At 37.7% G+C, this 27,704-nt stretch overlaps 1 protein-coding gene and 1 pseudogene across 4 annotated transcripts; one reads left to right on the top strand and one right to left on the bottom strand.

Moving 5' to 3' along the window:
- Positions 1-3,750: 3,750 nt before the first annotated feature.
- Positions 3,751-22,773, top strand: LOC18431277 (Protein phosphatase 2C family protein). Of its 3 annotated transcripts, XR_016049780.1 has the most exons (5): positions 3,751-4,908; positions 6,457-6,824; positions 8,685-8,755; positions 9,979-10,215; positions 22,139-22,773. XR_016049780.1 is itself a non-coding variant. In XM_006841403.4 (4 exons), the coding sequence occupies exons 1-4, from the start codon at positions 4,632-4,634 to the stop codon at positions 22,349-22,351; spliced, it is 1,095 nt and encodes a 364-aa protein (XP_006841466.1). In that variant the 5' UTR covers positions 3,751-4,631; the 3' UTR covers positions 22,352-22,773. The 3 variants fall into 3 exon arrangements, 2 of the variants coding, with proteins under 2 accessions (XP_006841466.1, XP_088715005.1); XM_006841403.4 differs by lacking the exon at positions 8,685-8,755; XM_088858879.1 differs by lacking the exons at positions 8,685-8,755; positions 9,979-10,215.
- Positions 22,774-24,205: 1,432 nt separating this feature from the next.
- On the bottom strand, positions 24,206-27,356 carry LOC105420414 (pentatricopeptide repeat-containing protein At5g66520 pseudogene; annotated as a pseudogene). The gene has a single exon (XR_016049779.1). The product of XR_016049779.1 is annotated as a pentatricopeptide repeat-containing protein At5g66520 pseudogene (transcript).
- Positions 27,357-27,704: the final 348 nt, after the last annotated feature.

The following is a 27,704-nucleotide window of genomic DNA, read 5'->3' as shown; positions in this document are numbered from 1 at the left end:
AGAGAGAGGCGTGAAGGGGAGGACATTTTGATAAAAAAACTATGACTTTTTTATTTTTTATTTTGAGGGGGTATTTGCTATAAAAGAAGGGGGGGTATATCTCACGCATAGCCAAAATGTTTACCTAAAAAGTCAAAAAGAAAAAGAAGGATGCATAAAGTGAGTCATGAGACCAATTTGTACGTATGTTCTCTCAGGCAAAATACCCACTCATGAAGATTTGTTTGGTTTAAAACATTTAAAATCAATTTAGAATCATTACATGAGCAATGTTAAAGAAGAAAACAATTTCTAAACATCTAGATCTGTTCAACCAAAAGCTCAATGTGTTGTGTTAAGTCTCGAGGCTTTTTTATTTTTATTCATATAGGTTGGTTAAGTGGATAAGAAAATTATATCCAAAAAGTTGTGGTTCATAGAATACTCCTAAGCAAGTTTCTTATAGTCAGTGGAGTAAGTCTACATTTGGCGTCCATGAGAACATACAATCTTTTCCACAAAAACAAGGCCAAAAAGCAAGTATGGACTTGTTGGGACCATATTTTTCACTTGGTCCCATTGGTCAAACACCTAGTTGGGAGCATGTCATTTTCACGGACTCTCAAATCTTTGTTTATATGATTCCAAATCAGTTCTTTTATAAACGTGGGCGTACAATAATCCAAAGGAAGCATAGTATATAAAAAATTGATGAAGTGCTCCTAATCAAAATCTGCTCCATGAATAAATAAATAAATGTGGGCCGTTCATTTTGAAGGATATCATATCTAAGGATTATCAACTCCAACTCTTTTTTTCTTTAATTGATTCGTAAAGGGATTGTATACAATGACACCATTTACCTTTGATATAAGGTGGTCACAATTTTTTACAACTATCCGATGTGAAGTTCGATAGCTTGGATGTATCACAAAGTTTGGAGGTGGTCACAATTTTTTACAACTATCCGATGTGAAGTTTGATAGCTTGGATGTTCACAAAGTTTGAAAAAATTTATTTTGAAAGTTTGAGCTTGATCAATAGAATAATTATAGCCACTCAATTTCACATCCAATGGTAAAGATTAATGTCTTACCTTGTACCAAAGGTAAATGGTGTCATTCTATACTTTTTCTTGAGTAAAATATGGGAAAATTTTTTAAGTCAAATAACCACCCCCTCCCCCCCTGGTTCCGTCGTAGGACCAATGAACAATCTGGTCTTTATGGGACCACACGCTTCCAAAGAGGACAAACCCCAATAAAACATGGCTAGTAATCCTATGTTTATCTATACGCGTAATGCATGAGGGGTGAGGTTTTGTATAAGGTTGCCTCTTATACTGTAGAAGTATGGCACACCTATAAAATTTATTTAGAGAGGTCATTTCGTTGTTGAAAATCTTATGATGGCTTTAAAATCTATTTTTATCTTTAATTATAAAATTTTAAATTTTAAAAATAGTACATATCAAGCATATCAAGAAATACTTAAGAATCTTGAAAATAAACAGTCTAGATAACTTGTTACAATATGCACTATTTTTTGTACTTGATATTCATTTTTTTCTTCATATTCATTCATCTCAAAGTTGAGATGATCAGTTAGAGGTTTCTCCTATACTGAAATGCTCTCTATTATAGAATTTTTTGAGTGTAACTTACTTCAACAATATAAGGTTATAACCTCATATAAACTTTTTCCATGGAAAGACAATAGTGATAGCAAGAAGAGAGAGAGAGAGAGCGAGATAGTGGCGGAGGGGATATGGACAACCTTTCTATTTTTCCTTGTATATTTTCTTCCATCCAGCTGTTGAATCTGAATGGATAGTAAGAACGGATTTCATTACAATTTCATGCGTTTATACTGTTTTATTTTTAATTTTTTGTTTATAAAATATTTTGACACCAACGTTTGGGCATCCACTCCTCTCTTAAACTCGCATCGGCAAAAAATATAAAATCATAAAATAAAATATCATAATACCCCGTGAAAGTATTTTAGTTATTTTATTATATCAATAATATTTTTGTATATATTTTTTTAGATGCACCCTATTGAGATACGATGACATGTACCAAATTTTATATTCATATTATTTATAAAAAAAAATTAAAATAAAGTATTGTAAAGTATCAAATCTAGATCAAACAGTCAGTACCTCACTTGATCTAAATAAAAATATATATATATTCTATAGAGTAATAAAAATTCAAATAAAAAGTAGAGGGAGCATAGAAGACTTTCTCACGAGATCGGGAAGAGAGAGAATCAATAGGGGAAAAGAGTGGAGAATTTCGTTATAAAACGAACACTAAATAGTAAGAAGTTGTGCACTTTATTTATTTAATATTATATAAAACTTACATTTAGGAAGGAGTAGGCAAGCCCGGCAATCGTTTGGAAAGTGTTTTGATGCGACAATTATTATCATATATGGTTTTTTGGGTTTTTAATCCAAAATGCTGGTTTCACTTTGAATGCTTTGAACCTTGAATAAATCAAAGGTGGAACAATCTTGGGCAGAAATTTACTTTGATTTATTAGCCAAAATATTTGGTAAATTTAGTCCTTTCTGATTGCATTATTGAATATATATATATATATATAGAGGCGACATTAATCGATCATTTGTGCTAATACAACTTTTGAGAGAAAGAGAGAGAGACTAGTTTAACGGGCCTCAGTAGATCCTAAGCATCAATAATATCATAATTTAAGGGATAGAGAGAGATGCTGGGATAATTGACCATTTTGTAAAAGCCCTAAAAATAGGTGTTCAATGATCTACAAAATCAAATTAAGTCAAGTCTCACCTCCAATATTGCAATTCAAGCATTGGAAAACCTTTACATTCATCATTTCGGCCTAAACATTATCGTTGTGAAAAAATTAAAATTAAAATTTCAAGCAGTGATGTCAAATTCAAATTTGTTTTGCTTCGGTCGAAGCCTTCAGATTTTAAGCCTAGACCGAAACGAAGCAAAGCCTGCCACTTCGATCAGATTTGGGTCTCCTTCGGGCCAATTCAGCCGAAAGTTCGGCCTCTTTGGCTAAAGCAAAGAATATCTATATAAAAATATTTTTTTAAAAAAAATTAGTTTTTCATTATTTTAATATATAAATATATAATTTATTTATCTTAAATTAAAAAAAAAAAACTGAAACCTTCCCCCAAATCAGCTGAAGCATTATGTTTCTTTTTTCTCATCAAACTGAAAAAGACTTCGAAGCAAATCGGTCGATTTCAAACTCTAGAAACAACATGTACCGGCACAAATTATCTAGACAATCCAATTCTCTCTACAAATAATAGTTCAATGATCCGCTAGATCAGTATCATTTAAATTATCAGTCCAATTATCTCTAAAAATAATTGTTCAATGATCCGCTAGATTAGTATCATTTTTTGAGTTTCATAAGACTTGTATATTTTTTGAGTTTCATGGAGCTTGAGCATTAGAGAAACTTCATCGCACCTGAATAAACCTTAGAGAGAAATGATTAGGAAATAAATAAATAAATAAATAAAGAGAGGAGGGAAAGAGACACCACCATCAATGAGCACTCAGAGAGGAGAGAGATGAGAGAGAAGGGTCATCCTAAATAAACTTAGAGAGAGAGAATGGATGTAGATTCAAGGAAAGATACAGGTATGAAATGGAGATGGCCTTCCCTTCCCAAAATACAACACGTTTATTCATCTCCATCAATTATGCATTTCCACTCCTCTTCCCTTTACTTGCTTTCACGAGCAAAGGAAATATCACATGGAAAACACATTCCCCATTTCAACAATCTCATTCTTACTCGTGCTTTCTCTCTCTCTTCCTCCTGCTCTCTCTCTCTCTACCTCCTGCTCTCTCTCCCTTTCAGTAAAACCCAATGAAGAACCCTACTCACCAACTTCTACTTGTCAAAATGGAATGAACCATTTATTCCCCCTCTCTCTCTCATCACCCATTTATTCATTCATTCTCTTCTCTCTCTCTCTTCAAATAATTATTCCTCTCCGTCTTTCTCTCTCTAAAACCACTGTTTCACATTCCATCAATCCATGATACTGATGACACAGTTCTAACCTCTCTCGCTTTCTCTCTTCATAACACATCTCACATCTCCCTGCCTGCAAAAGGCCACTGCCTCAGTACCTGCACTTCAAACGCCATCGATCCTCGAGCCCCACCTCCTATTTATCCGTCTTCCACATTTAGCGTTCCCCATTTATCGGTAAAATCCATGGCTGAGAAGAGCTCTTGTCTTTCTCTCTCCACCTGTAACACCCCATTTTTGTCGATGGATCCTCGAAATTGAGCATTTTGGGCGTTCTTGCTTTCGGATCCCTCTTCCTTTCTCTCTTGAACTTTCGATTTTTTGAAAACCAAGCGAGATTTCGGCTCCTGGGTACTGCGAAATTCCGGGTTTCCACGTTTCAATTTGTGGGTTTTTTAATTCTTCGAGGAATAAGGCAGAAGGCTCTGGTGGTCGTGGATTTAGTGCGAGAAAGGGCTAATGATTCGTGGATTTTCAGTGTATGAGTACTTAATGAGGCCTTTTTGGGTTTTTTATGAAGTTTCTCTCTCTAAGATTGAGGCCGAATAGAGCGATGGATTTGCTTCATGTATGAGATTTTTGGGGTGAGATGAGGGATGTTTGGTGCTTTGATGAAGTTTCTCTCTCTATGTTTGGGGCCCAATAGTGGGAATGGTGCAGAGGAAGGGAGAGAAGGCCTTCTCTGGTTTAGAGATATTGGTGGCTATGCAGGTGGTGATTTCTCCATGGCTGTAATCCAAGCAAACCAGGTTCTTGAAGATCAGAGCCAGATCGAGTCTGGTCCATTTGGTACTTTTGTTGGGGTTTATGATGGCCATGGTGGCCCTGAAACTGCTCGCTATATTTGTGATAACCTGTTCAGACATTTCAGAGGTTAGCTTTTGGGTCTGATTCTCTCTCGAGTTCTTTCATTTTTACTATTGCTCTCTCTCTAGATTTCGATGTTTGCCCCATTTTAGTCTCATATATTTCGTTAGACCTTGGGCTTGTTTTGGTGGTTTTGATTAGGCTGACTCAGTGTAGAACTTTTAGGATGCTTGTAATTTCCAACGTGTTGTTTTTGGACATTGTGAAGCTCTGTTTGTGAAATTCCTGTTTTTAATTTGTGTAGTTTTTTTTGGTTGACAATGCAGTCCTTTGTTTTAATGTTTTCCTCTCACTATGAGATCTGCACTCAAAATGTTGTTGCTAACCTGCCAATTGGTTGTTACTTCATTATGATAATGGTAATGATGATGATGATGATGATGAACTTGAAACTCAAACACTACTCCTTCTTTTTTTTTCCTTTCTTTCTTTCGTGTTGTTGGTAATTCTTCATTACTTCAATTTTTGCATCAATTGATATAAAGTGTTGCATTACAACAAAGTTTAAACTTGTATACGCTTTTATTTATTTATTTAGTTATGGTTGGATGCTAGTGGGAGCTGCTCCTGAAAATATTCGTCCTCTAAATGGTTTATTCACATTGTTGAAAGAATTATGTAGGCTTAGCTGGCATATTATGAGTATAATTCAAATAAATACAGTGAAACCTTGGCTCAAGCTAATACCCTTTTTGTTTTGAAAGTGTTAACCTTTAATAAGAGAGTGAGTAAGTACAAGAGACCTTGGCAATCCACAGTAAAGGTTGGATGCTCAAGGGATGGAAGGGCCAAAAATGGAATCAAAATCTTCTTTTAAGAGGTTACAGTGAGACATAACAACCTAGAAAAACAGGTCTATCCACCAAGTTGGGTCCAAAAAATAGAGAGCAAAAAATAAAAAGCCCAAAAAAACTTCTAGTCGTCTGCCATTTGCTGCTGCTTCTTTGGCAAGGGAGTCAGCTGCTTGGTTTCCTTTCCTCCATGTATGCATCCACACGATGGACATATTCCTGCAAAGGTATTCAATTTCGTCAAACAAGTGGCTCAAGCTAATGCTTCCCATATTAATTCTCATAAATAAAGGGAATCAGGAAGGGGAATGGTGGTGTGTGGTATTTATAATCATTATTCATGATGAGGGAAATGGATTTGTTAGTAGTCATAAGTATCGTTCATTTTCCTTCTGTCTTGATCTGAGTGTAATTTATTGAGTGGGTTTTGAATTGCCCAAGAGCTTTCTTATCAGAGTGCAATTCAGAGAACTCACTCCCACTGAATCTTCTTATGAGTCTCCCGGCATGTCATCATTGCAGATTTCATCAGAGTACATATTTTCATTTTTTTCAATGGTCCAATTCCCAGGGAGGATATCACCTTTCAGCTTTCTGAACCACTTTTGTTACGGAAAAACCTATTTTATTCTGATGTGGGTACTCAACATGAACAACTTAGAGAGCTCAGTCTCCATGAAATGTTAGTCATTGAAAATACAAAAAAAAGAATGCGATGACATATCAGAACTAAAAAAAAAACTGTTTCTTACCATTATTGCAGAATTTTCATCTGAGGAACAAGGGGTGTCTAGTGATGTGATCAGGCGAGCCTTCATGGAAACAGAAGAGGGCTTCACTTCCCTTGTTTCTGAGTTATGGCCCGGTCGACCCCAAATGGCAACAGTTGGTTCTTGCTGTTTGGTTGGTGTTATTAGGGAGAGGACTCTTTATGTGGCTAACCTTGGAGATTCTCGTGTTGTGCTTGGAAGACGAGTTGGTAATACTGGCGAAGTCGCTGCTGTCCAGTTGTCGACTGAGCACAATGCTAACATGGAGGCTGTGCGTCAAGAACTGAAGGCTATGCACCCCAATGACCCACAGGTTGTAGTCCTCAAGCATGGGGTTTGGAGAGTAAAAGGCATCATACAGGTGAGACAAACTTCTATGGTAATATCTTTGGCAAAATTATACTATAATCCCATGAAATAGAGAAAGAGCATTGTTCATTGGGGTTATTGTTGTGTGATGTGCGGATAGTGTGGAACCTACCAGAACAGGACATGACCTCTATGGTGTTTCCACTCTCTTACTATCACCATTCGTTGTTTCATTGGATGATGATAACATCAATGGACCATTGTTTTCCATTGAATTATGTTCCGTATTTTCCCTTCTTTATTTATCTATGAAATTTCTTGTGTATTACTTGCTTTGATTGTCTTGCACCTACCATTAGCCACATGCACGGAACTTGTAACCTTAGTATGTTTGTCTGGATCTTTTAACCTCTTTTGCCTTGTGATACTCTTTCCAATTTCCTCTTCCCCATGCTCATTGCTTGATGTTATCTTACGAATATCTTCATGGATCTCATAGCATTCTCTGTTGAATCCTTATTAGCTTTATGAGGACCATCTTTATTGAGCATGAAATAATACTGAGGAGACCTGCAGCCATTACATGGTTTCTAGTCTGACTTTTGAAATATTACTTTCTCTTTTGAATTGTAATCCACATCCCTTTGGGCAACATATACACTCGTGGGCACTATAGGGAATGATGTGGCCTAGAGAAAAGTGCACTACATTTTAAGGCCATATTGTGGATATCCTTCTCCCTTTAATTGTAATGGGGTCTATGAGAAATGTCGTCTACAAAGAGCCATATGACCTCCTTGGCAGGCATTTCATTTCAAAGGAGATTTTCCATTGATGATTCCTAGTGTTCACATGGCACATGTTATCAATCACTTTACTCTCTCTCAGAAAGATTGGGACTTTCTTCTTACTATTCCTCCATGATGTTCATCTGTCATTAACTTAGCAGCCTATGTTGGCATAGCATGTCTCTATTATGACTTTTGAATTAATAAATATCTATTGGACATTATCTGTTGAGATAGCCTTATTCCCTATTAAATTCTCTTTTTCAGGTTACTCCCTTGGTTGTATCCTTTAGATGCAGATTGACATTTCCCTTATCTTTCTAGTCTTTGCTTATCAGAAGAGGGATAGAAAAACGAAACCTACTGATTTGCGCTAAGAATAATCATCATCATCATCATAGCTTTTTCCCAACTATTTGTGCTAGGGATGGTTACATTTTTTAGGATAAGAACTTTCCAACCATCCCGCTGTGTATGAGCTTTTGTGAAGGGAAAAGGTGTATATTAAATCACCTCAAGGGTTTCTATTAGGCCACTTCTGCGCTTTCATGATGTGAAAAAATGTACGTTGAATCACTCAAAGAGTTTCTATAAGGCCTCGTATTTTTGCTAGACTTGAGATATCTTAACTGCTTTGTCTGTATTAACTTCAATCCTGTATGGTGTACGGTTTGATCCATATTATATCTCCAGCCAATGGACTATAAGAGCTTTAAGGCGTTGTACTCGCTATCTGAGTTTTGGACTAAAACATCATTTTTTCTTTGTTGAAGAAATTGACTGAATATATTAAGTATAAGATGGTATACAAATTGTCCTTGGCATTAGTTGGACAAAAAATGCAGACATTATGTGTCCAAATTTGTATATGAAAAGAAAGGAAACTAGAACCAAATACAATAAAACAGGTGGCCTCCAGAATGGTGATGAATAATTACAAAATTTGCATAGTTTGCTCCTTCTTTGGCGATTAATTAAAAAGTAGAGTTTTCTTATGGTAGATACCAATTTAAAGGTAAGAAATTTGGGAGATGTTTTAAAAGAACTTGTAACGGATTAGAGTTTAGGCCATTTATATGTCTCATTAGTTAAATACGTGAAGGCATGCTTTTGCTTTGTGGCAGGGAATGAGTACGACATCCATATGCATGGAGGCATATTGAGTTGGCACATGCCCCCGATGGAGCAATTCCTGGTATTATTCAGATTCTAATGCATCAAAGAGAAAGGAATTCCTGGTTTGGGATAGAGTGGTTGATTTTCTGTGGATGATAGGCCTACTTGTGTGGGCATATTTGTAGTTGGCTGATTTTCTGTGAGAATTTCTCATGTTGGCAGTGTACCTCTGTTGGGTGGTGCTTTATTTGATCTTCTTCTTGTTATCAACAAAATAAAGTCACTTTGTCATGTGCTCTCCACCATTCTAGTTCTTGTTAAGCGATTCGACATACCCATCCCCAGGCTTTAAACTAGGAAAGCCAATCATTAGGGCGGGATCAATTTTTGAAGTCTATTTTTTTTTCTACAGTAAATAGAGAACAAACAATAAGAGCATGACTAATTATTTTGAGCACTTTATTTGATCTTCTTGTTATCAACAAAATAAAGTCACTTTGTCATGTGCCCTTCCTAGTTCTTGTTAAGCGATTGGACTTACCCATCCCCGGGCTTTAAACTAGGAAAGCCAATCATTAGGGTGCGATCAATTTTTTATAGTCTAAGTTTTTTCTACAGTAAATAGAAAACAAATAATAAGGGCATGAATAATTATTTTGAGCAAAGTTTTTAATTTTTTAGTGATCATTGAGCAGTTTAAAATTACCTAAGTTATTGTTGGGACTTTTTAATATATTCTATTAAAAGTTCCTGTGGAGGGATTATGCAATCAATAATGGGGTCCAGTAATGATTGTATCCAGTTTTTGCTATTAATATTGATTGAATATTTTGTATGCCACATATGTTTGGTTATGTACACCTAGCATGCATGAACATTACTTTTGGCGTGCCATTCATTTATCAGAACATATAACTTTGTTACTCTTGATTCCCTTGATTTTTTACATAGCATGCTATTAGTGGTATCACTTTGATTGATTGTGTTACCTTTATACCAGTATTGATACTAGTTTATTTATGGAGTATTATTTGTGATTTATGACATTTACGTGTGTATTTGTTAGTTAGATGTGTTCTATATGTGTGTATATTTATTATACATGTGGTGTAAATGCATCATTGAGTTTTTCACTTATGGCCATACTGACTTTAATGAACTGTTTAGTAGTTTGGTGTGGGGAACAATGGAAGAGGGTCATACAGCTTCATGCTATTGCAACTGAAAGTGTTTATTCCTACCCATAGAATTTAGTGGAGTTTGTCAGATGAGTATACCAATAATAAACTCTATATGGTGCAGGTTTCTAGATGTATAGGGGATGTTTATCTGAAACATGCTCAGTATAACAGGGAACCGCTCAATGGGAAATTCAGAATACCTGAACCAATGAATATGCCCATCTTATCTGCGAACCCGTCCATTATTTCTCTCACTCTTCAACCGAGCGATTCTTTTCTCATATTTGCTTCTGATGGTCTCTGGGAACACTTGAGCAATCAGAAAGCAGTGGATATTGTTCACAATCATCCACATGCAGTAAGATCTCCCCTCCTTATGTAAATTGTGAACGTGCAGTGTTTTGTTTTTCTGCATCTAATTTCAGTGAAATATTATAGTACATCGTTTGCTTACCCAAAAAGTGTATATTGCATTTTAAGCTGTTAGAATCAGGGGCATCCTTCAGGATGGTCGGTTAGGGTAATCATATATCTATCTTTTTTTTTTTTTTTTTGACAAGATTACATAGGAATGGAACTTGAGACGTTGGGCTATGAAAACCTGGCCTCTACTGTCTTGACCCAAGCCCATTTCCTGTAATCATATATGTATCTTTTAGTACATTTCTTTGATATTGCAAATTTACACTTTGTTGGGGCGGGGTACTTTTTGATATCATCCAGTTACTTGCTTGCATTATGTGGTAGTTCTGATTTTGATTAACTCGTGAATAAGAAATACCAGTATTATTAATGCATCTACTGATTTACTTTCTTTGTTTTGAAAATTCTTTAGTTTCTTCTGAAGCATGAATTTGTCATGTAAAACTTCGTGTGAAATTCAGGAATTTGACTCTTTTAATTTTCTAAAGTAACTCAAGCTTTTCCTCCATTATAAGGTTGCTGGGTAACCTATGGGTATGGTTCTTGAGTTGGACCAAATTATGAGTCATTGTATAACGTGCTTTTTCTTTTTTCTTTTTCTTTTTTCTCTTGGCTTGTCTACTCAGCAGTTATTGTCATGTCAAGCGATTTGCATTGTAACTTCTATGAATCTGTATGAAACATACTCTCAAACAAAGTGAGTGTTTTTGCAATGCATATCTCAATCGCCATCATAGTTTCATAACTCACACTCCACGTAATTTCAAAGATGCATGGTGGAATTGTCAAGAAATAGACTCTGTTATACAAATATGGCTTAATGGCCATATGTTGGTGCACATATTTGCTGGTACTTCCATTAGATATATGATCTGCCACGCAATAAGTGATGAATTGTTCATGACATTGACAGCTGAGGAGGAATTTAACTTTCAAATATACCTGATAATCCTCTGTAAACAAGAAGTTTGAAGTCATGCTGCACTTCCCTAGATTGCGATCCCTGACAGTCCCAAAATTACCACCACAACAATCAATTTTTTTTTTTTTTTATCCTAATGAAAAGGGCCACAGCCTTCAATATTTACAATACTATGTATAAGCAATTATGTATTCACAAATTATCACAATCTTTTTGGGGCTATTGTTACTTACCATTGGTAACAGTTGCAACCTTATGATAAGTGAAATCATTGAATTCAAGAGAAGTAGACCATTGTCATGGCCGAACTCAGAGTCTTGGTGACAGGCTTTTCAGAGAATCAGTGTTTCTTTTTGGGTAATTCAGTGGGGATGACAGGCCCCTACCCATTTTTTCGAATAATTTAGGAGTTAGTTTTTTGAAAGTGTTAGTGGCGTGATGTTAATGGGAATGGAAACCACAACATGGTGACTAGGATGTGAGGGTTGCTACCACCACGACCCCAGCCCCTCTCCCAAAAAGTTGTGTATTATGGGATTCGACCCCTGAAAGAGTTGAACTTTATGCGTTAGGACTAATCGGAAAGGCATTCTAGCACATCTAAAAGACTAAAGTAATATGCATGTATTTACGTGAAGTTGATGACAATAAGTCATTATTCAGGAATTACATTTATCGCAACCAAAGTGGCATTTTCTTGTGTATTTACATGAAGTTGACAAGAAAATGCCACTTTGGTTGCGATAAATGTAATTCCTGAATAATGACTTATTGTCAATCAAGAGTGAGAATGAGCCTTCAACATGTATTCACTGAAAATCCAGTTATTCATAAATGTGTGAAGGTATTAGTGTATTAGTGTAACAAATTGTTGAAGCTTGTGATTCACCTGAAATAATTTGTTGAAGCTAATTATTTTAAAAAAATAATTGTTAAAGATGATGCAATTTGTACTTTGGACTTATGAAAAAGTGAATAGTTAGCATTTTGATGCAAGGAGAGAATAATTAATTGACAATAAAAAGAAGGAAGGTTAAGAGAAAAATACCCTCTCTCAAAGGTCTGCAAGGGAATCCACCCCCAAAACAATCTCTTTCAAAAGACCAATTTTTATTCAATTCATAGATTGATTTACAATGAAAGGAGATGTCCTTTTAAATAGACTAAAATAAGATAACTCATAAAAAGCTTCTCTCTACATCTATCCCTATTTTCTCTCTCTCATATCCACGAGCTTCTTGATAGCCACATTTTCCCTCTCATGTTTTACCCAAAAAAGGCCTCCCAAGTTGGTTATTGTTGATAAAGATAAACTCTCTTCTAAATTTACCCTTATCCTAATTATATCCCTCAAACTAACCCAATCGATACAAGATAAACACAATATAAACTCTAAAGTCGCCCTGCTAATTATCCCTGCGCACTCCCTAAACAAAAGAATAATTAAAATAATCCTAATAAATAACCCTAATAATTTTCCCTTATTACATCATTGCCCTTTCTTTCCCTCTTGGGTTTTGCGACCCTTCTTTGGTCCAGTCATGAAGGGGCATGGCTACATCATTCCCCCCCAGTTGAAAGGAACTGGACTCCGGCGAGTTGGCTTCAGTATATATGCTATATTAGTCTGAATCCACTCTTTTGAACTCTGGCTCAGAAATCCACGTGCTATCAGAGTATGGCCTGCCCTTCCATTTGATTAGAAATTGGCGATAGGAACCCTTTCGAGTTTGAAAGCTTTCAGTCTTCAAAACTTGCTCAATTTCATCGTCTTTCTTCCTTGGTAATTTCTTCATCATATCAACTACATCTTCTACAACTTTTAGAGGGTCTCCATGAAAATCAAATAAGTCAGCAACATTAAATATCGGGGAGATATCCAGTGCCTTTGGTAATTCTACCTTATATGCATTGTTCCCATATTGCTTCAAGATGAGGCAAGGACCTACTTTCTTGGACTTGAGTTTATTATAGGTTCCCAACGGAACCTCTCCTTTCGCAAATACACCATTACTAAGTCACCCTCTTTGAAAATCTTCTCACTTCTATGTTCATTTGAGGCTTTTTGATACTTTGCATTGCTCTCCTCAATTTTCTTCTTGATTTGAGCTTGCAAATCTCGAATATGCTCAACAAAAGCATTGGCATCATCACTTATCTTGCCTGGCATGGGTAATGGCACTAGGTCCAACACATGATTAGGCGTCCGCCCATTAACAATCTCAAATGGTGATTTTCCTGTAGATCGATTTATTGAACTGTTGTAAGCAAACTTAGCCTGAGGCAAAGCGAGATCTCACTGGGATATGTTATCACCAACAATACTCCTCAAGAGGTTACCAAGGCTCTTGTTCACTACTTCGGTTTGCCCATCTGTTTGAGGATGATAGGCACTAGAAAATTGAAGTTTGGTTCCCATGCGCTTCTATAAAGTGCACCAAAAATGACTTAAAAATTTTGTATCCCGATCAAATGTAATAGACTTATGAACACCGTGTAGCCTTACAATATTTTTGAAAAAGAGATTCGCGATATGTGTAGCATCCATAATTCTTCTACAAGGAATAAAATGTGTCATTTTGGAAAATCAATCAGCAACAACAAAAATAGAGTCCATACCTCATGTGGTACGTGGAAGTCCAAGTATAAAATCTAAAGAAATATCAACCCATGGGGTATCTAGAATAGGAAGAGGAGTATAAAGACCTGTATTTTGTGTGTGACCTTTAGATACTTGGCAAGTTCGACATCGGATCACAAATCGATCAACATCTCGTCGCATACATGGCCAAAAATATTTTTCTCCAACTATAGCCATAGTTTTGTCATTCCCAAAGTGTCCACCCAAGCCCCCACCATGAAGCTCCATGATTATCTTCTCCCTTAGGGAGCAATCCGGTATACATAACCGCACACCTTTAAATAAACAACCATCATGCACGAGATACTCACCCATAGGGTCTCGCCCATCAACACTTCCATAGACAAAGTTCTAAGCAACACTACCCTTCTACTTAAAGCATCAGCTGCCTTATTTTGGGTTCCAGCCTTGTGCTTTAATAAGAAGGTATATTATTGAAGTTAGCATGTCGCGCATTCAACTTTTTCTGGGAACTCAAATACCGGAGTGCTTCATGATCTGAGTATAGAACAAACTCTCTATGAATCAGGTAGTGCCTCCAGTAGTGTAAGGCTTGCACCATTGCATAAAACTCGAGGTCATAAACCGAATACTTCTTACGTGCATCATTCAATTTCTCACTAAAGAAGGCCAATGGTCGTCCCTCTTGACTTAGAACTGCCCCTATGCCAACATTTGATGCATCAGTTTCAATCTCAAACACCTTAGAAAAATCTGATAAGGCAATTACTAGTGCTTGCATCATCTTTTGTTTAATTAGAGTGAAGCTCTTTTTAGCAGCGGGATTCCATGAAAACTTTTCAGCCCTCATACAATCATTCACTGGTGCTATTAGAGTGCGGAAATTTTTGATATATCGATGATAAAAGGTCGCTAGGCGATGAAAAGAACGCACCTCAGTGAGTGACTTTGGCACCGGCCACTTAGCTATGACTTTCACTTTTTCTTGATCCACCTTAATTCCCTCAGATGAAACAACATACCCCAGAAAGACGACATTGTTTGTCATACATGAGCATTTTTTCAAATTCACAATAAGTGATTCCTTCCTTAACACGTCAAAAACTTGTTCCAAGTGGTTAATATGATCATGTGGGTTAGCGCTAAAAACCAAGATATCATCAAAATAAACCACAAGTAAAAAGACGAAGTACCTCAGTCATTAGGCGCATGAATGTACTTAGTGCATTAGAAAGGCCGAATGGCATCACAAGCCACTCGTATAGTCCATCGCGAGTTTTGAATGCGGTTTTCCATTCATCTCCAGGTCTAATCCGAATTTGATGGTACCCACTCCTTAAATTAATCTTTGAGAAAACCTTGGCTCCATTAAGCATATCTAATATATCATCGAGCCTAGGTGTGGGAAATCGATACTTGATTGTGATTTTGTTGATTGCCCGACTGTCCACGCACATCCTCCATGACCCATCTTTTTTTAGAGTGAGTAATGCAGGGACGACACATGGTGACATGCTTTCTCGAAGCAATCCCTTCTTAAGTAACGCAACAACTTGTCTGTGCAACTTCTCATGTTCCATGGGGCTCATTCGATAATAGGCCAAATTTGGTAGGCTAGATCCGGGCACCAAGTCAATGTGATGCTGAATATTTCTCATTGGAGAAAGACCATTAGGTAATTCTTTAAGCATCAAATCTTTATTCTTATCAGGTTCAAGAGACCTAAGAATTGCAGTCGGTGCAGAATTTTTTTTTACAACTAGTACATAAATCACATCCATATTCTTGTTGTCTCCTTTTAATTTTTTAACATTAAGCAACTTTGAACCCTCCTCTTTAGTGGATTTGGGTGTAGGAAGTTGCTTCATAGGGTGAAGTATTATATTAATACCATCCTTAACAAAAGAATAAGTGTTTGGCCTAGTTTTATGCACCATATCATGATCATAAAGCCATGGTTTACCAAGTAATATGTGGCATGCATCCATAGGTGTTATATCACACCATACTTTATCTTTATAATTAGCACTAATGGAAAAAGAGATTAAACAACGAGTAAGAATTGGTACCTCACCTCCTTTCTTGAACCACTGGATGTGGTATGGGCGTGGGTGCTTATGTTCCTTCAATTGAAGTTTAGCCACCATCTCTTTAGACACAATGTTTTCACTGCTTCCACCATCAATCAGTATTGTGCATAACTTGCCTCCTGACATACAAATTGTTCGAAAAATATTATGTCGCAGCCACTTCTCATCCTCGTTAGGTATTGGGGTTGATAACATAGTTCGCTGGACAACTAAGACTTCACCCTCTTCATCTCCATACAAATCCTCAACTTCACCTTTGAGAGGCCTAGTCCCTTCATAAGATTGGCTCGTCCCAAAATCACCTTGGTCTTCATAGGTGTATCCTTCAACTTCTTCTTCATAATTTTCTTCAGCAAAATTAACTTTGACAAGGGGTTGACGTGAGGGGCAATTGAATGCCCTATGTCTAGGCTGTTGGCACTTGAAACACACTATTTGTGTATTATCACGAAGTGTTTTAGGTGCTCCCAACCCTCTCCCAATACTACCTCTCCCCATATTAGGGTTTGGCCTAGTTGGAAAATTCTGAAAAGTTTGGTTTCCACGCCCTGTAAGTGGTCTTCTAAAGGTTAAAGCTTGCTGCCCCTGTATTGAAGTAAAGCCTCTTGTCACTAAGCTATTTCTCCCAAAGCCCAGATTGACTATTTCCTCTTCTTTGAGGGCCAAAGTATAGGCATCAGACATCTTATAGACATCTTTGAAGGCCAATTCATTCTGAATGCCTTGATTTAGCCCATTCAAGTAACAACTTATTTTTTGATCTTCATACTCTTGTAAATTTGCTCTAGATGTCAAAATATAGAACTCTTCAGTAATAGTCACTTACCGACTTTTCACCTCGCTTGAGGTTTTGACACCTTCGGTACAAAGTTCGGGCATAATTTATTAGTAAAAATTTTCGACGCATCTTCGTCTTCATCTTTTCCCACGAATTAATCTTTTCCTTGCCTTGTCAAAGACAATCCTGTTGCAAATCATCCCACCAAACCAATGCATAGTTAGAAAATTTTGTGGCTACTAATTGTACTTTTTTGTGATCTGCAATATCTTTGTACTCAAACACTTTCTCTACTTTACTTAGCCAATCAAGAAAATCATCTGCATGCAATCGACCATGGAACTCTGGAATATCAATTTTTATTCCAGGTTCTCTTTCTCTTTCGAACAACCGAAGAATTCGTTCATTGAATTCGTTATTAACCGAGGCCACCCGAGGTTGGTTAGGAACAAGATGCATACCTCTTTCATCTCTGTTGCTTTGAGTTCCAACGCCGGTCTCTGGATTCCTTCCATCTTGAAGCTGAGTGAACCTTTGCGCAAGCTCATCGACTTTCGCAGCTACAGGCATGAATTGGTCTACTCTCTCTGCTAGGACTTGAATTAATCCATCGAGGGGTGTCTCTTGTGAAGCCATCGGAACCTGACTCTGATACCAATTGATTCCAGGAGAGAATAAAACCAGAAAATTGACAATAAAAAGAAGGAAAGTTAAGAGAAAAATACTCTCTCTCAAAGGTCTGCAAGGGAATCCACTCCCAAAACAATCTCTTTCAAGAGACCAATTTTTATTCAATTCATAGACTAATTTACAATGAAAGGAGATGTCCTTTTAAATAGACTAAAATAAGATAACTAATAAAAAGCTTCTCTCTACACCTATCCCTATTTTCTCTCTCTCATATCCTCGGGCGTCTAGATAGCTACGTTTTCCTTCTCATGTTTTACCCAAAAAATACCTCCCAAGTTGGTTATTGTCGATAAAGATAAACTCTCTTCTAAATTTACCCTTATCCTAATTATATCCCTCAAACTAACCCAATCGATACAAGATAAACACAATATAAACTCTAAAGTCGTCCTGCTAATTATCCCTGCACACTCCCTAAACAAAAGAATAATTAAAAAAATCCTAATAAATAACCCTAATAATTTCCCCTTATTACGTCATTGCCCTTTCTTTCCCTCTTGGGTTCTGCGACCCTTCTTTGGCCCAGTCACGAAGGGGCATGGCTGCATCACATTTGTAGGTTGTTTAGAATATTTAGCCTACCATCATATGATTCTATGACAGCAATGTTAACCTTGCGGTCTTCTTGCTTAAATGTATTATGGAGATCTGTATGTTTACAAGGGAAAGTGCACTATTATGTTATCATATTCCAGTATCTAAGTCAACTGCTACAATGCTTACTAGTATTTGGTAACCTGCTTGCACTAGGGAATTTAGTTTCCTTTCTTTGTTTTTTGATGGTCCTGTCTGGCCAGTCTTGTTGAGATCTTTATGGCCTTTCTTTTCAATGCATGACTATTTTACTTTTCTCTTGTTATTTATGTTTGGTTCTGCCTGTTATGATTCTCTAGCTTGCTTATCATAATCTATATTTTCTTCACTACATTCGCAAGGGATTTGAGAATGTGCCTCACCGTATATCAAAGAATAAAAGTGAGTACCTCTTAGAGCTTCCTAACTATTAGTATCTTTACAGCAACGCTCACTCGAAGCTCTCGGTGTGAAGGGAAGTTGCCATTTCTGATAGATGGGGCTCTTCCTCTCATTCTTTGGGAGTAGTATGTGAGCATCTAGAATGCTATTTCACACTTTCCAAGTTATTTCTCTCATCACCACTTGAATGTATTGATTTTGATTTCTTTTGCCATCCGGTTCCTTTCTTGCCAAGTTACCTGTATGGTGATATGGGAGAGTTATACTCCACATCAATGTTTTAAAATGCGGGATGCAGTCCCAATGCGCTCAGGGGGCCGATGCTGTTCAGATGCAGGCGCATCACCCCAATCGGTTAATAAATATAAAAAATTCTAAAAAAGTCTCAAAAAATGGGTTAATGCATGAAAAAAATATGGAGATGATTTATGCGATAGTAGGGATTTAATTTATTCATGAACTCTAATATTATCAACTGTTTGGAGACTCAGAATCCTCTGTTAGTAGACATTAGAAAGTGAAAACTAGAAACTTGAAAGTAACTTTATAGAAGGCATCATATTATCATAATTCACAAACATTTGAAAACCATAATCGCAATTGCAAAATCCGCCCTTGAAACCCTTGATGTGTTGATGAATCTATGCTCAAACTTCTTCAAAACAACGCCTAAGCTAATCCCAATTGATAACCCAACCAACACCAAGAGCAAAATCGACAATTTTTTGTAAAGAAAAGTTCTGCCATTTTTTTTTTTGCTTTGTTTAATCCAAAAACAACCATGAATGTGGCTGTTTTTGTGCTTGGGGTTAATACCCCCCACTGGTGAAAATAACCAAAATACCCATGCTGGTGTGCACTATGCCCACAAGCTATGCGGTAACATATGCACTATGCGCTATGCATTATGCATCTGCATATGCAGTCTGATGCAGCACATATGCGGGCGCATCCCATCAAAGCTCATATGTGCCCCTATGCGATGCGCTTTGGGGCAAATAGCGCATTATGCAGATGCATTTTAAAAGCTCCATGTATTTATTAATGAACTTGTTAGAAAATTGCTTTTGAACCATTTGGCTAGAAGGCACTGGGTGGTGCAGGAAGCGCTACCATTTTTTTTTAGGAAAGTTAACTGCATGAAGCGCTACCATTGAGTCTCCACAATACTATTTGGTGAATGTGATCAGCAAAATTACGAGTGGTGAATTGGTGGTATTGGTTTTCATTTACAGATTTGCATGTGTAGCATATGGTATCCAATTAAAGACCCTGTCTTTGGATTCTATCATTTGTGAGATGCTTATTTTGGTACACCAAAATAAGCATCTCGAATGTTGTTTCTAGTTCCAAGCTCTCGAATCACCTCAGGGACACTCTTGAGGGGGAATTAACTACCTTGAGAGTGAATCCAGCTGATTTCTTCAAACCCACCGCTCAGTACTCGATGGGAATACACCTCTATTATAGATAGGGTGCTACAGATTCCTTTCCAAGCCCATTATTTCTACTTGTGGTCCTAGAGTCCTACAAGTGGTGCCTCCAAAAGTACTTTTCCGAATCATTGATGACCATAAAGAAAGAGTCTTCTCCACTTTCCAACTCCCATCCCAGCCTGGCTAACAGGGCCAAGTTAATCTTGTTGTGTGTGTCTCCATTGTGGCAATGGAAACGCATGTACAGCCTATAGAAAGGATCCTATTCAAGCTAATCTCGTTAATTCTTTTGATATATTGCCCCACCTTTACTCTTGGGATTGCAAATATGACGAGGCTTGGGTGTTTTTTATTAGGTTGGTTGCTCAACAAGAAGGCCCTTAGGAGCTTCTTATGATGTTGGTTGTGGTGGATGGAAGTTTGTCTATGGAGCACCAGTGGAGAATGATTTGGGCGAGGTAGGTATTTATGAGGGTTGGTCTTCCTGGTTATGAAAGAGGCCGAAAGAGTATCAGTTTTCCAACATTTATGTCTAGACATGGATTTATCATGTCAAGGTTGACAGGCGATTTGTGAGCTTTCTTGAACAGATGCAAACCAGCCTAAGTTGAGTGAAGGTAGGTCCAAGGGCCTGTACACAAATATTAGTTTTCACAGAATATGTGGAGTGGAAGAAGGAGATGTTATAATTGGAGTGGTTTTTTTAGAGTCCTAATAGATTTTGGAAGTATTCTAGGGATGCTTTGAGGGATTTGTGGGTTTGTGGGTGGACATTTCCAAAGACTGGAAGGTCATTTGCATAGACTAAGTGTGGAGTGGTGGGGGTAATTCTCAGAATCTTGGGTGGAATGAATTTCCTTTCTCTAATCTCCCTGTAAATGATCTTGCTGAAGCATTCCATGGCTAGAATGTAGAGATAAGGAGAGGGTGGATCTCCCCTGTTCTAGTCGATTTTCTTCTTCAAAGTAACCAAAGGGGATCTTATTTAGGATTATGGATACTTGGGGCTGGTGATGCTGCTCATCATATTCTAGTTATCGGAAACTAGAAACATCTTGTTGCTCGTATTAGTCAGTTGTATAACTCTGTAACGCCCACTGTTAGAAGTTTTCTGTTCTAGTGTTCTATCAACTCATTTCTAAGGCAGTCATTTTTTCTGATCTACTGAACTTCAAAACACCACTGAGACATGTTGATGTCCACCTTGTTGAATCTTTTGTGCAAATTATTTGGTTGAGATCTTGAACCTGCAACTACTGAATGCCCGTGTCCAATATGTGGATTTCAAAAATATGGATTGGAGTAAATGTGTTCACTCCGGATACCTCCCACAAATATTCTAGTTGCAACTACCTTTAGATGAGAGATTTTTATGTATCAGTAAGTCTCGATGAGAGAAAATCACACTTTCACTTAGAGAACTGGCTTTGGATATCAGCTGTTGAAATTTTGGTCTGTGGGTGTGTCTATTTTTAGTAACAGAGAATGATCAAATAGGGTGTCGACTATTTCTAGTTACATGTAGGCCATGAGGTTCAATATCTTGAGATTGACTATTTCTAGTTACACCTAGGCCATGAGGTTCAATATATTGAGATTATCCATATTTATAAAGGGGACTGGTTTCTACGTGAAACATTTAGTAACTGTACGATACAGACCTCTCCATCTCTCAAAGGCTGTGAGCAATTCTTGGTGAACACTGTAACTAAAGGGTTTGGTGTAGAAACTAACCCGCTTAATGGGAACTTTAATCCATGTTTATCTTGATTGTTTATGCATCATGAAAAGGAGCATTTGAATGGCCTTGGCTTCTGTATATTCAGCCAGTACTGCCAGTGTATGCCAGAGGTGAAGACTGCTTGTCTTCCAGGTACCTAAGGGAGGCCTTGTTATGTGGACCTCCCAATGGGGTCAACCTTTTGTTAACTGATAAGTATATAATCATTTGGGGTCATCATGGGCCAGTCAAGTGGACAGTGATGTACAAAGAATGGGACCCACAATTATGGTCATGTCCTGTTCTTGTAGGCCACAATCTCTCTCTCTCCCTCTCTCTCTCTCTCTCTCTCTCTCTCTCTCTCTTCCCCCCTTACCTGTCATCACTTTCATTGAGCAGTGGTGACCAAAATGGACCAAGTACGCCATTGACCTTTGGCTTATATTTTCTAAAGCAACTTTTTATTCACTAGCAAAATTGAATTATGTGGAATTTGTGTTGTGGGTACTAGTTGTTGTGTTTTTCAATGATTAATTCTTGTTGGTTGCAGGGAAGTGATTTGTATTGTGGGGAACTAGTTCTTGTGTTTTTCAATGATTAATTCTTGTTGGTTATTCACCCAAAAAAAATTCTTGTTGAATGCAGGGAAGTGCCAGAAGGCTTATCAAGGCTGCCCTTCAAGAAGCAGCCAGAAAACGGGAAATGCGTTACTCTGACCTGAAGAAGATTGACAGGAAGGTGAGACGACACTTCCATGATGACATCACTGTTATAGTTTTGTTCATAAATCATGATATGCTATCGAGAAGCATGGTAGAAGCACCTGTCATATCAGTTCGAAGTGCATTGGAACATTAAATTCATATTTTCCAGCCTCTTTCTTGCCCTCTGATTAAGATCAATGGGAAATCCTCAGTTACACTCATGCTCCAAGGACTCCATTGAGATTTTCACGAAAATTATTTAAGCCAAAAAGCTTAAAATAGTCTTCTAATGTCTCACCTTGTAAGGTAGGTGATGTTGAGAATCCAGTTTTACTCAATGGATTCCTGATGGTATCATAATTCAAATTTACATTCGGAGATAAAGTTGGACTGTTGGAAGATGATGTTGTTCTTTGGTAAAATCTTATTATCGCAGCCGCTTCGCTCGAGACCGAAGTTTGTCTATGTATTCATATTAATCGAGGGGTTATTTAATTCCATGTTGCATTTTCATTCCTGTTAATATACGGTTAGGCGCATTTTTCATAATCAAGATTCATTATATTGGCATAAAAATTGGGTATCCAACTTGTATTGTCAAAGTCCAATGTGTATGTAATGTATTAGTGTTTGTGGAGTTGTGTACACGGGAAAAGTTCATTCCCTCGAGCGAGACCATGAATGGTATCGACCCATGTTAAAAGAATGCTACCACCTATTCATTATTTGACAATTTCGGATGCCAATTGGTAAAAGCATTTCTTGGGGAAACTGGGAGTTGAATGCAGAAACCCGTTTTAGTCAATGCATGAACACAATTAGGAGTTTCTCATCTTTCGTTTATATTTATGGCTTACGAACTCAATCAGGAGTCTTTGATTTTTTATTTATGGGTGAGGTTTGCGAACGGTATTAACCTTGTACTATTAAAGTAAATCACACCTTAAAACTATGCTGAAAGATGTAGTTTTAGTGCTGGAAAGCCTTGCGATGGTATGAAAGTCTATTGCCACTATTAATTATGAAATTTAAAGTTCAAAAATTGATGATAGTCAAGCATATCTTTAAGGAAAAAATATGCAATGAGACTTTTTATCTTTGGTACAAAGTGGTCAAAAATAATCTTTGACAATTAGATGGTTGTATTTATTCCATTGATCAAGCTCGAATTTCAAAAGAAATTTTCTCAAGCCTTGTGGTATATCCAAACTATCAGATTTTACATCGGATGATTATAAGTAATTGTGATTTTGTATCAAAAATAAATGGTATCATTGTATACAATCCTATCTATAAATAGTTGAAAATTGTGAAAATGGATGGTCTAGGTACAAATTTCCATATTCATGAATATCAAGGTCAAGCTGATCCATTGGAGGGTTCTCCAAGTGTGGGAACAACTTTCTCCTTTTGGTATTTTAAGTGCACTTACTTCTACAATATAAACTTGGAACCTTATATATTTCCTTTATTTAGTTATGGCTCTTTATACTCACAGGAGTTTGGAGATTTGAATGTCCATTGATGCCAATTTACATTGTAAAAATACATCCGAAGTGACACCTAACCGTGTTTTCCAAATGTTCGCTGGTTCTTGTTACCATTTAAAAAAGGCAGCTGGAGTGATAGCTCAAACCACGTTTTTTCAATATGCAAAACACCAACTTAACAACACCAAAATAAATCTTCGAGCGGCACTCATAATATGGCCTATACCCTATTAGGGGTGGCAATGGGCTGGTTCGCCCAGCCTGGACCGGTCAGCCTGGCCTTAAGAAACAAGGCATGGGCTACAAAATGTGACCCAAAGGCCGGGCCACCCGATCTGGACATGGGCAAAGGCTGCCTTAGTTTGGCCTGGCCTGCCCTTGATAGGGCGAGGGCCTCTTTGGCCCGGTCAAGGCTGGGCTGATCCTAGGCCAGCCCTATAGGAACAAGGACAGGGCTAAGGCCCTGGCAATGGGCCCATTGCGAGCCCTAACCCCTTTTGTGCCCAACCATATATATGTAGCCAAATTCAAATTCATATATGTGGTTGATTGCAACTGTGATTGAACACTACAGCAAATTGCAAGTTTACATTTATGTTCACCTTTTCAAAACTGCTGGTTTGAGTTGTCCCACTCCCACTAGAATGGCTGAGCTCAGGCAACCGAGCTCTTTATTTGGGAAAAAAAAAAAAAAAATTTGCAGCTCACTATCTCTGTTTCTGGCCTACACATAGCAAAATTATACAGTATTTACAGTTCAGATGCATGAAAGGCATCCCAACATGACCTAATTTTCAAGTGGAACTCTGTCCCTTACCAGTAGTCATTGCAAGAACATGACCCATTTCTGAAGTGATGGAACCGGATCCGGTCCCTCACAATTATATCTCGACTATAAACTTTTGAAAGGAATTTGGAGGCAGAGTGACAATCGGGGCAAATTCGAAGATTTTTAGAAAGTCGGATTGGAGCCCCTTGTTCAGTGCCAATCAAACCAAAAGCAATGGCCAGCTTCTCGCTATGCCTATATACCGCAGTTTCTTTTTCATCCTCATCAATATCAAACAACAATTGCCCAGTGCGCGGCACATAACCAGCCATTCTCAATTTTTCAGTCATCTCATCCAATTTTATGTAAATGTCATTGCTCAGTGGGTGAGAGTAATCACCTGCTACAAATTCATAAACCTCACCATTCAGTTCAATGGAGGTACATCCAGGCACTTTCTTTACCCCCCTTTCTCTCATCATCTTTCTCACCTTGATCACATCCTCCCATCGTTTTGCTGCCGCATATATGTTAGAGAGAAGCACATAACCAGAAGGTTCACTAGGGGAGAGCTCCATGAGCCCCTTTGCCATGTATTCACCTATCTCTAGGTTGTTGTGGAGCCTACAAGCTGCTAGTAAAGTTGCCCAAACAACTTGGTCTGGTTTTATGGGCATTTGTCTTATGACTTCTTGAGCCTCTTCTAAGTACCCAGCTCGACCAAGAACGTCAACCATGCAACCATAATGCTTGAGATTGGGCTCTATCTGATAATCATCACTCATCAGAGCAAAATATCTTCGTCCCTCGCTGACCAAGCCTCCATGGCTACACGCACTAAGAACCCCAATAAAAGTGATTGCATTTGGAGTGATGTTCTCCTTCAACATGTCCTCGAAAACTCGAAGGGCCCCATCTGTGAATCCATGGATGGCTAGGCCCACAATCATGGCATTCCAAGTCCCTATATCTCTTTCTCTCACTTCTTTGAATACTCGAATGGCCTTTTCTACATGCCCACACTTTGAATACATGTTTATGAGAGCAGTGCCCTTGATGGCATCGATTTCCATTTTCTCTCTATCCAAATACGCATGAAGCCATAACCCTTGGTTCACTGACCCCAAACGAGCACAAACTGAAAGCACAATCCCAAATGTGACACTATCTGGTTCCACTTTGGCATTGAGCATATCTCGAAATAGGTCAAAGGCCTCTTGGTAATGCCCACTTTGGGAATAACCTGATATCATTGTGTTCCAAGTAATCACATTTTTTTCCTCCATTTGGTTGAATAACTCCCGAGCAATATTTATCTGACCCCCTTTTACATATCCACCCAACAAGAAATTCCATGTAATTAATTCTTTCTTCGGCATCTCATTGAAGAACAACCTCGCCATGTCCACCTCTCCATGGTTCACATAGGCATCAATCATGAGATTCCATGAGATGGCATCTCGACATGGCATCTTATCAAAGAAAGAACGAGCCATCTTGATAGAGCCAAATTCTAAATAGCCACTGATCATTGAATTCCAAGAATTAGCATCTTTATGAGGCATTTCAATGAAAAGAGAGTAGGCAGCATTCATTGAGCCTGATTTGGTGTAACCACTGAGCATGGAATTCCATGATACGGTGCTTCTTTCAGGCATCTCATTGAATAGACTTCGAGCGTGTTCAATAAGCCCAGCCTCTATAAACCCAACAATCATAGAATTCCAAGAAACCACATCGAATCGAGGAATTCTATCAAACACTTTGATTGCATCTCCAAGATGATTGCACCTTGAATACACATGGATGAGAGTGTTCAGTGAGTAAATATCAGTCCCAAAACCACTCTTTATGATATGACTGTGTACTTGCTGGCCTTCTTCAAGGGCTGAGAGTTGAGAACAAGCTTTCAACACAAAGGGGTATGTGAATTTATCACATGGGCTATCAGAAAACAGCATTTGGTAGTAGAAAAGAATTGCTTTCTCAGGAGTCGGGCTCTTTGAATAACCTCTGATCATGGTGTTCCACATGAAGGAATTAGGGTTTTCAATTAGGGAGAAGAGGGATTGGGCATGGAAAAGAAGGGAAGGGTTCTCTGGATTTGTTAGGGCATAGGATGATATGATTTTGCTCGCTATAATTGGGTTGTGGAGGAGGTCTGTTTTGGCCATGTGGGCATGGATTTGATTGAGCTCTTTTTCGTGTGTAGAGAGTTGGAGGAGAAGAGTGGTTGTGGATTGCTGTTGTAATGTATTGGACATTTGGGGAATGGTGGGGAGAGTGCTAGAAGCATACATTGTTGACGATTGGGCTTACAGGGATTGACATCAAAAACACAAATTTGTTAAAACCAACTTGTTGGAAGGAGTTTCAATCCTTTCCCCACTTTCCCTTTTCACTTGCATACAACTTCTGAGCCAGTTTTTCTCCTTTCATTTTTGCGCTCTGTTTCCCGCCCTTTTCTTCAGAGACGGCCCACCATTGCCGCCATTGTTCAAGCTTCTTCGCTCGGCCACTGCCTTCCGTCTAATCATCAAGGATTCAGTGGACTCCGTAGAGAAGTTGATCTTTCTCTCTATTACTATTGATCGAGGATCCAGCAGCCAACGCCCTTATTGATCTATCTTTATGCCTCTGGACATCAAGGGTTTGTGGTTTTTCATGGAGATTGGAAGAAATTCTTTTGACGCCTTTGTGAATATTCAGTTTGCTATGTTTGAAATGCAACGTTGGAAATTTTGGAATAGAAATTAAGGTTATTCAGATAGAACAAATTACGGATAGGAAGTCTTCTAGTGCCTACTAACATGGTTTATGCATAAATTTTTCACTTTTTTCTATTGTTTGATTGCTTTGATATTTACCAAGGATTCTTCCATGAGCATTGTTTGATTTCTTTCTCCATCTTTTTTTTTTTTTTTTGTTTAGTTATCGTCTAGAACCGAGAGAGAGGGAGAGAGGGGTGCTAAAGTGTTTCATCCATAATTATTCTATGTTTCATAGTTGTAATAATCATCAACGTGTAGAGAGAATTATCAAAACTCATCTAAAAAACAAGATTTGAAGTGTCTAATTTATTTACCATATAGATGCATTATTTCCTATAAATCTTTTTTTTTTATATATACTACTTTGGAATCATTAACTTATGAAATGAACAGTGTCGAACAACAAACTGTCTCGTTTTCGTTTTCAATTTATCAGAACCAAAATAGGGGATTTCTTATATAATGGTTTTTTCAAAA

Source organism: Amborella trichopoda, chromosome 2 (genome assembly GCF_054954075.1).
Source record: "Amborella trichopoda isolate Santa Cruz 75 chromosome 2, AtrichopodaSantaCruz75HAP2 v2.0, whole genome shotgun sequence".
Lineage (NCBI taxonomy): Eukaryota > Viridiplantae > Streptophyta > Magnoliopsida > Amborellales > Amborellaceae > Amborella > Amborella trichopoda.
The sequence above is the reverse complement of the archived record's forward strand: the minus strand, read 5'-3'. Positions and strand labels throughout refer to the sequence as shown.

Coding starts and splice junctions, on each gene's coding strand:
- LOC18431277 (XM_006841403.4), top strand. CDS start 4,632: ATGTTTGGTGCTTTGATGAAGTTTCTCTCTCTATGTTTGGGGCCCAAT. Junction 4,909..6,456: donor CCTGTTCAGACATTTCAGAG/GTTAGCTTTTGG, acceptor CCATTATTGCAG/AATTTTCATCTGAGGAACAA. Junction 10,216..22,138: donor TTCACAATCATCCACATGCA/GTAAGATCTCCC, acceptor TGTTGAATGCAG/GGAAGTGCCAGAAGGCTTAT.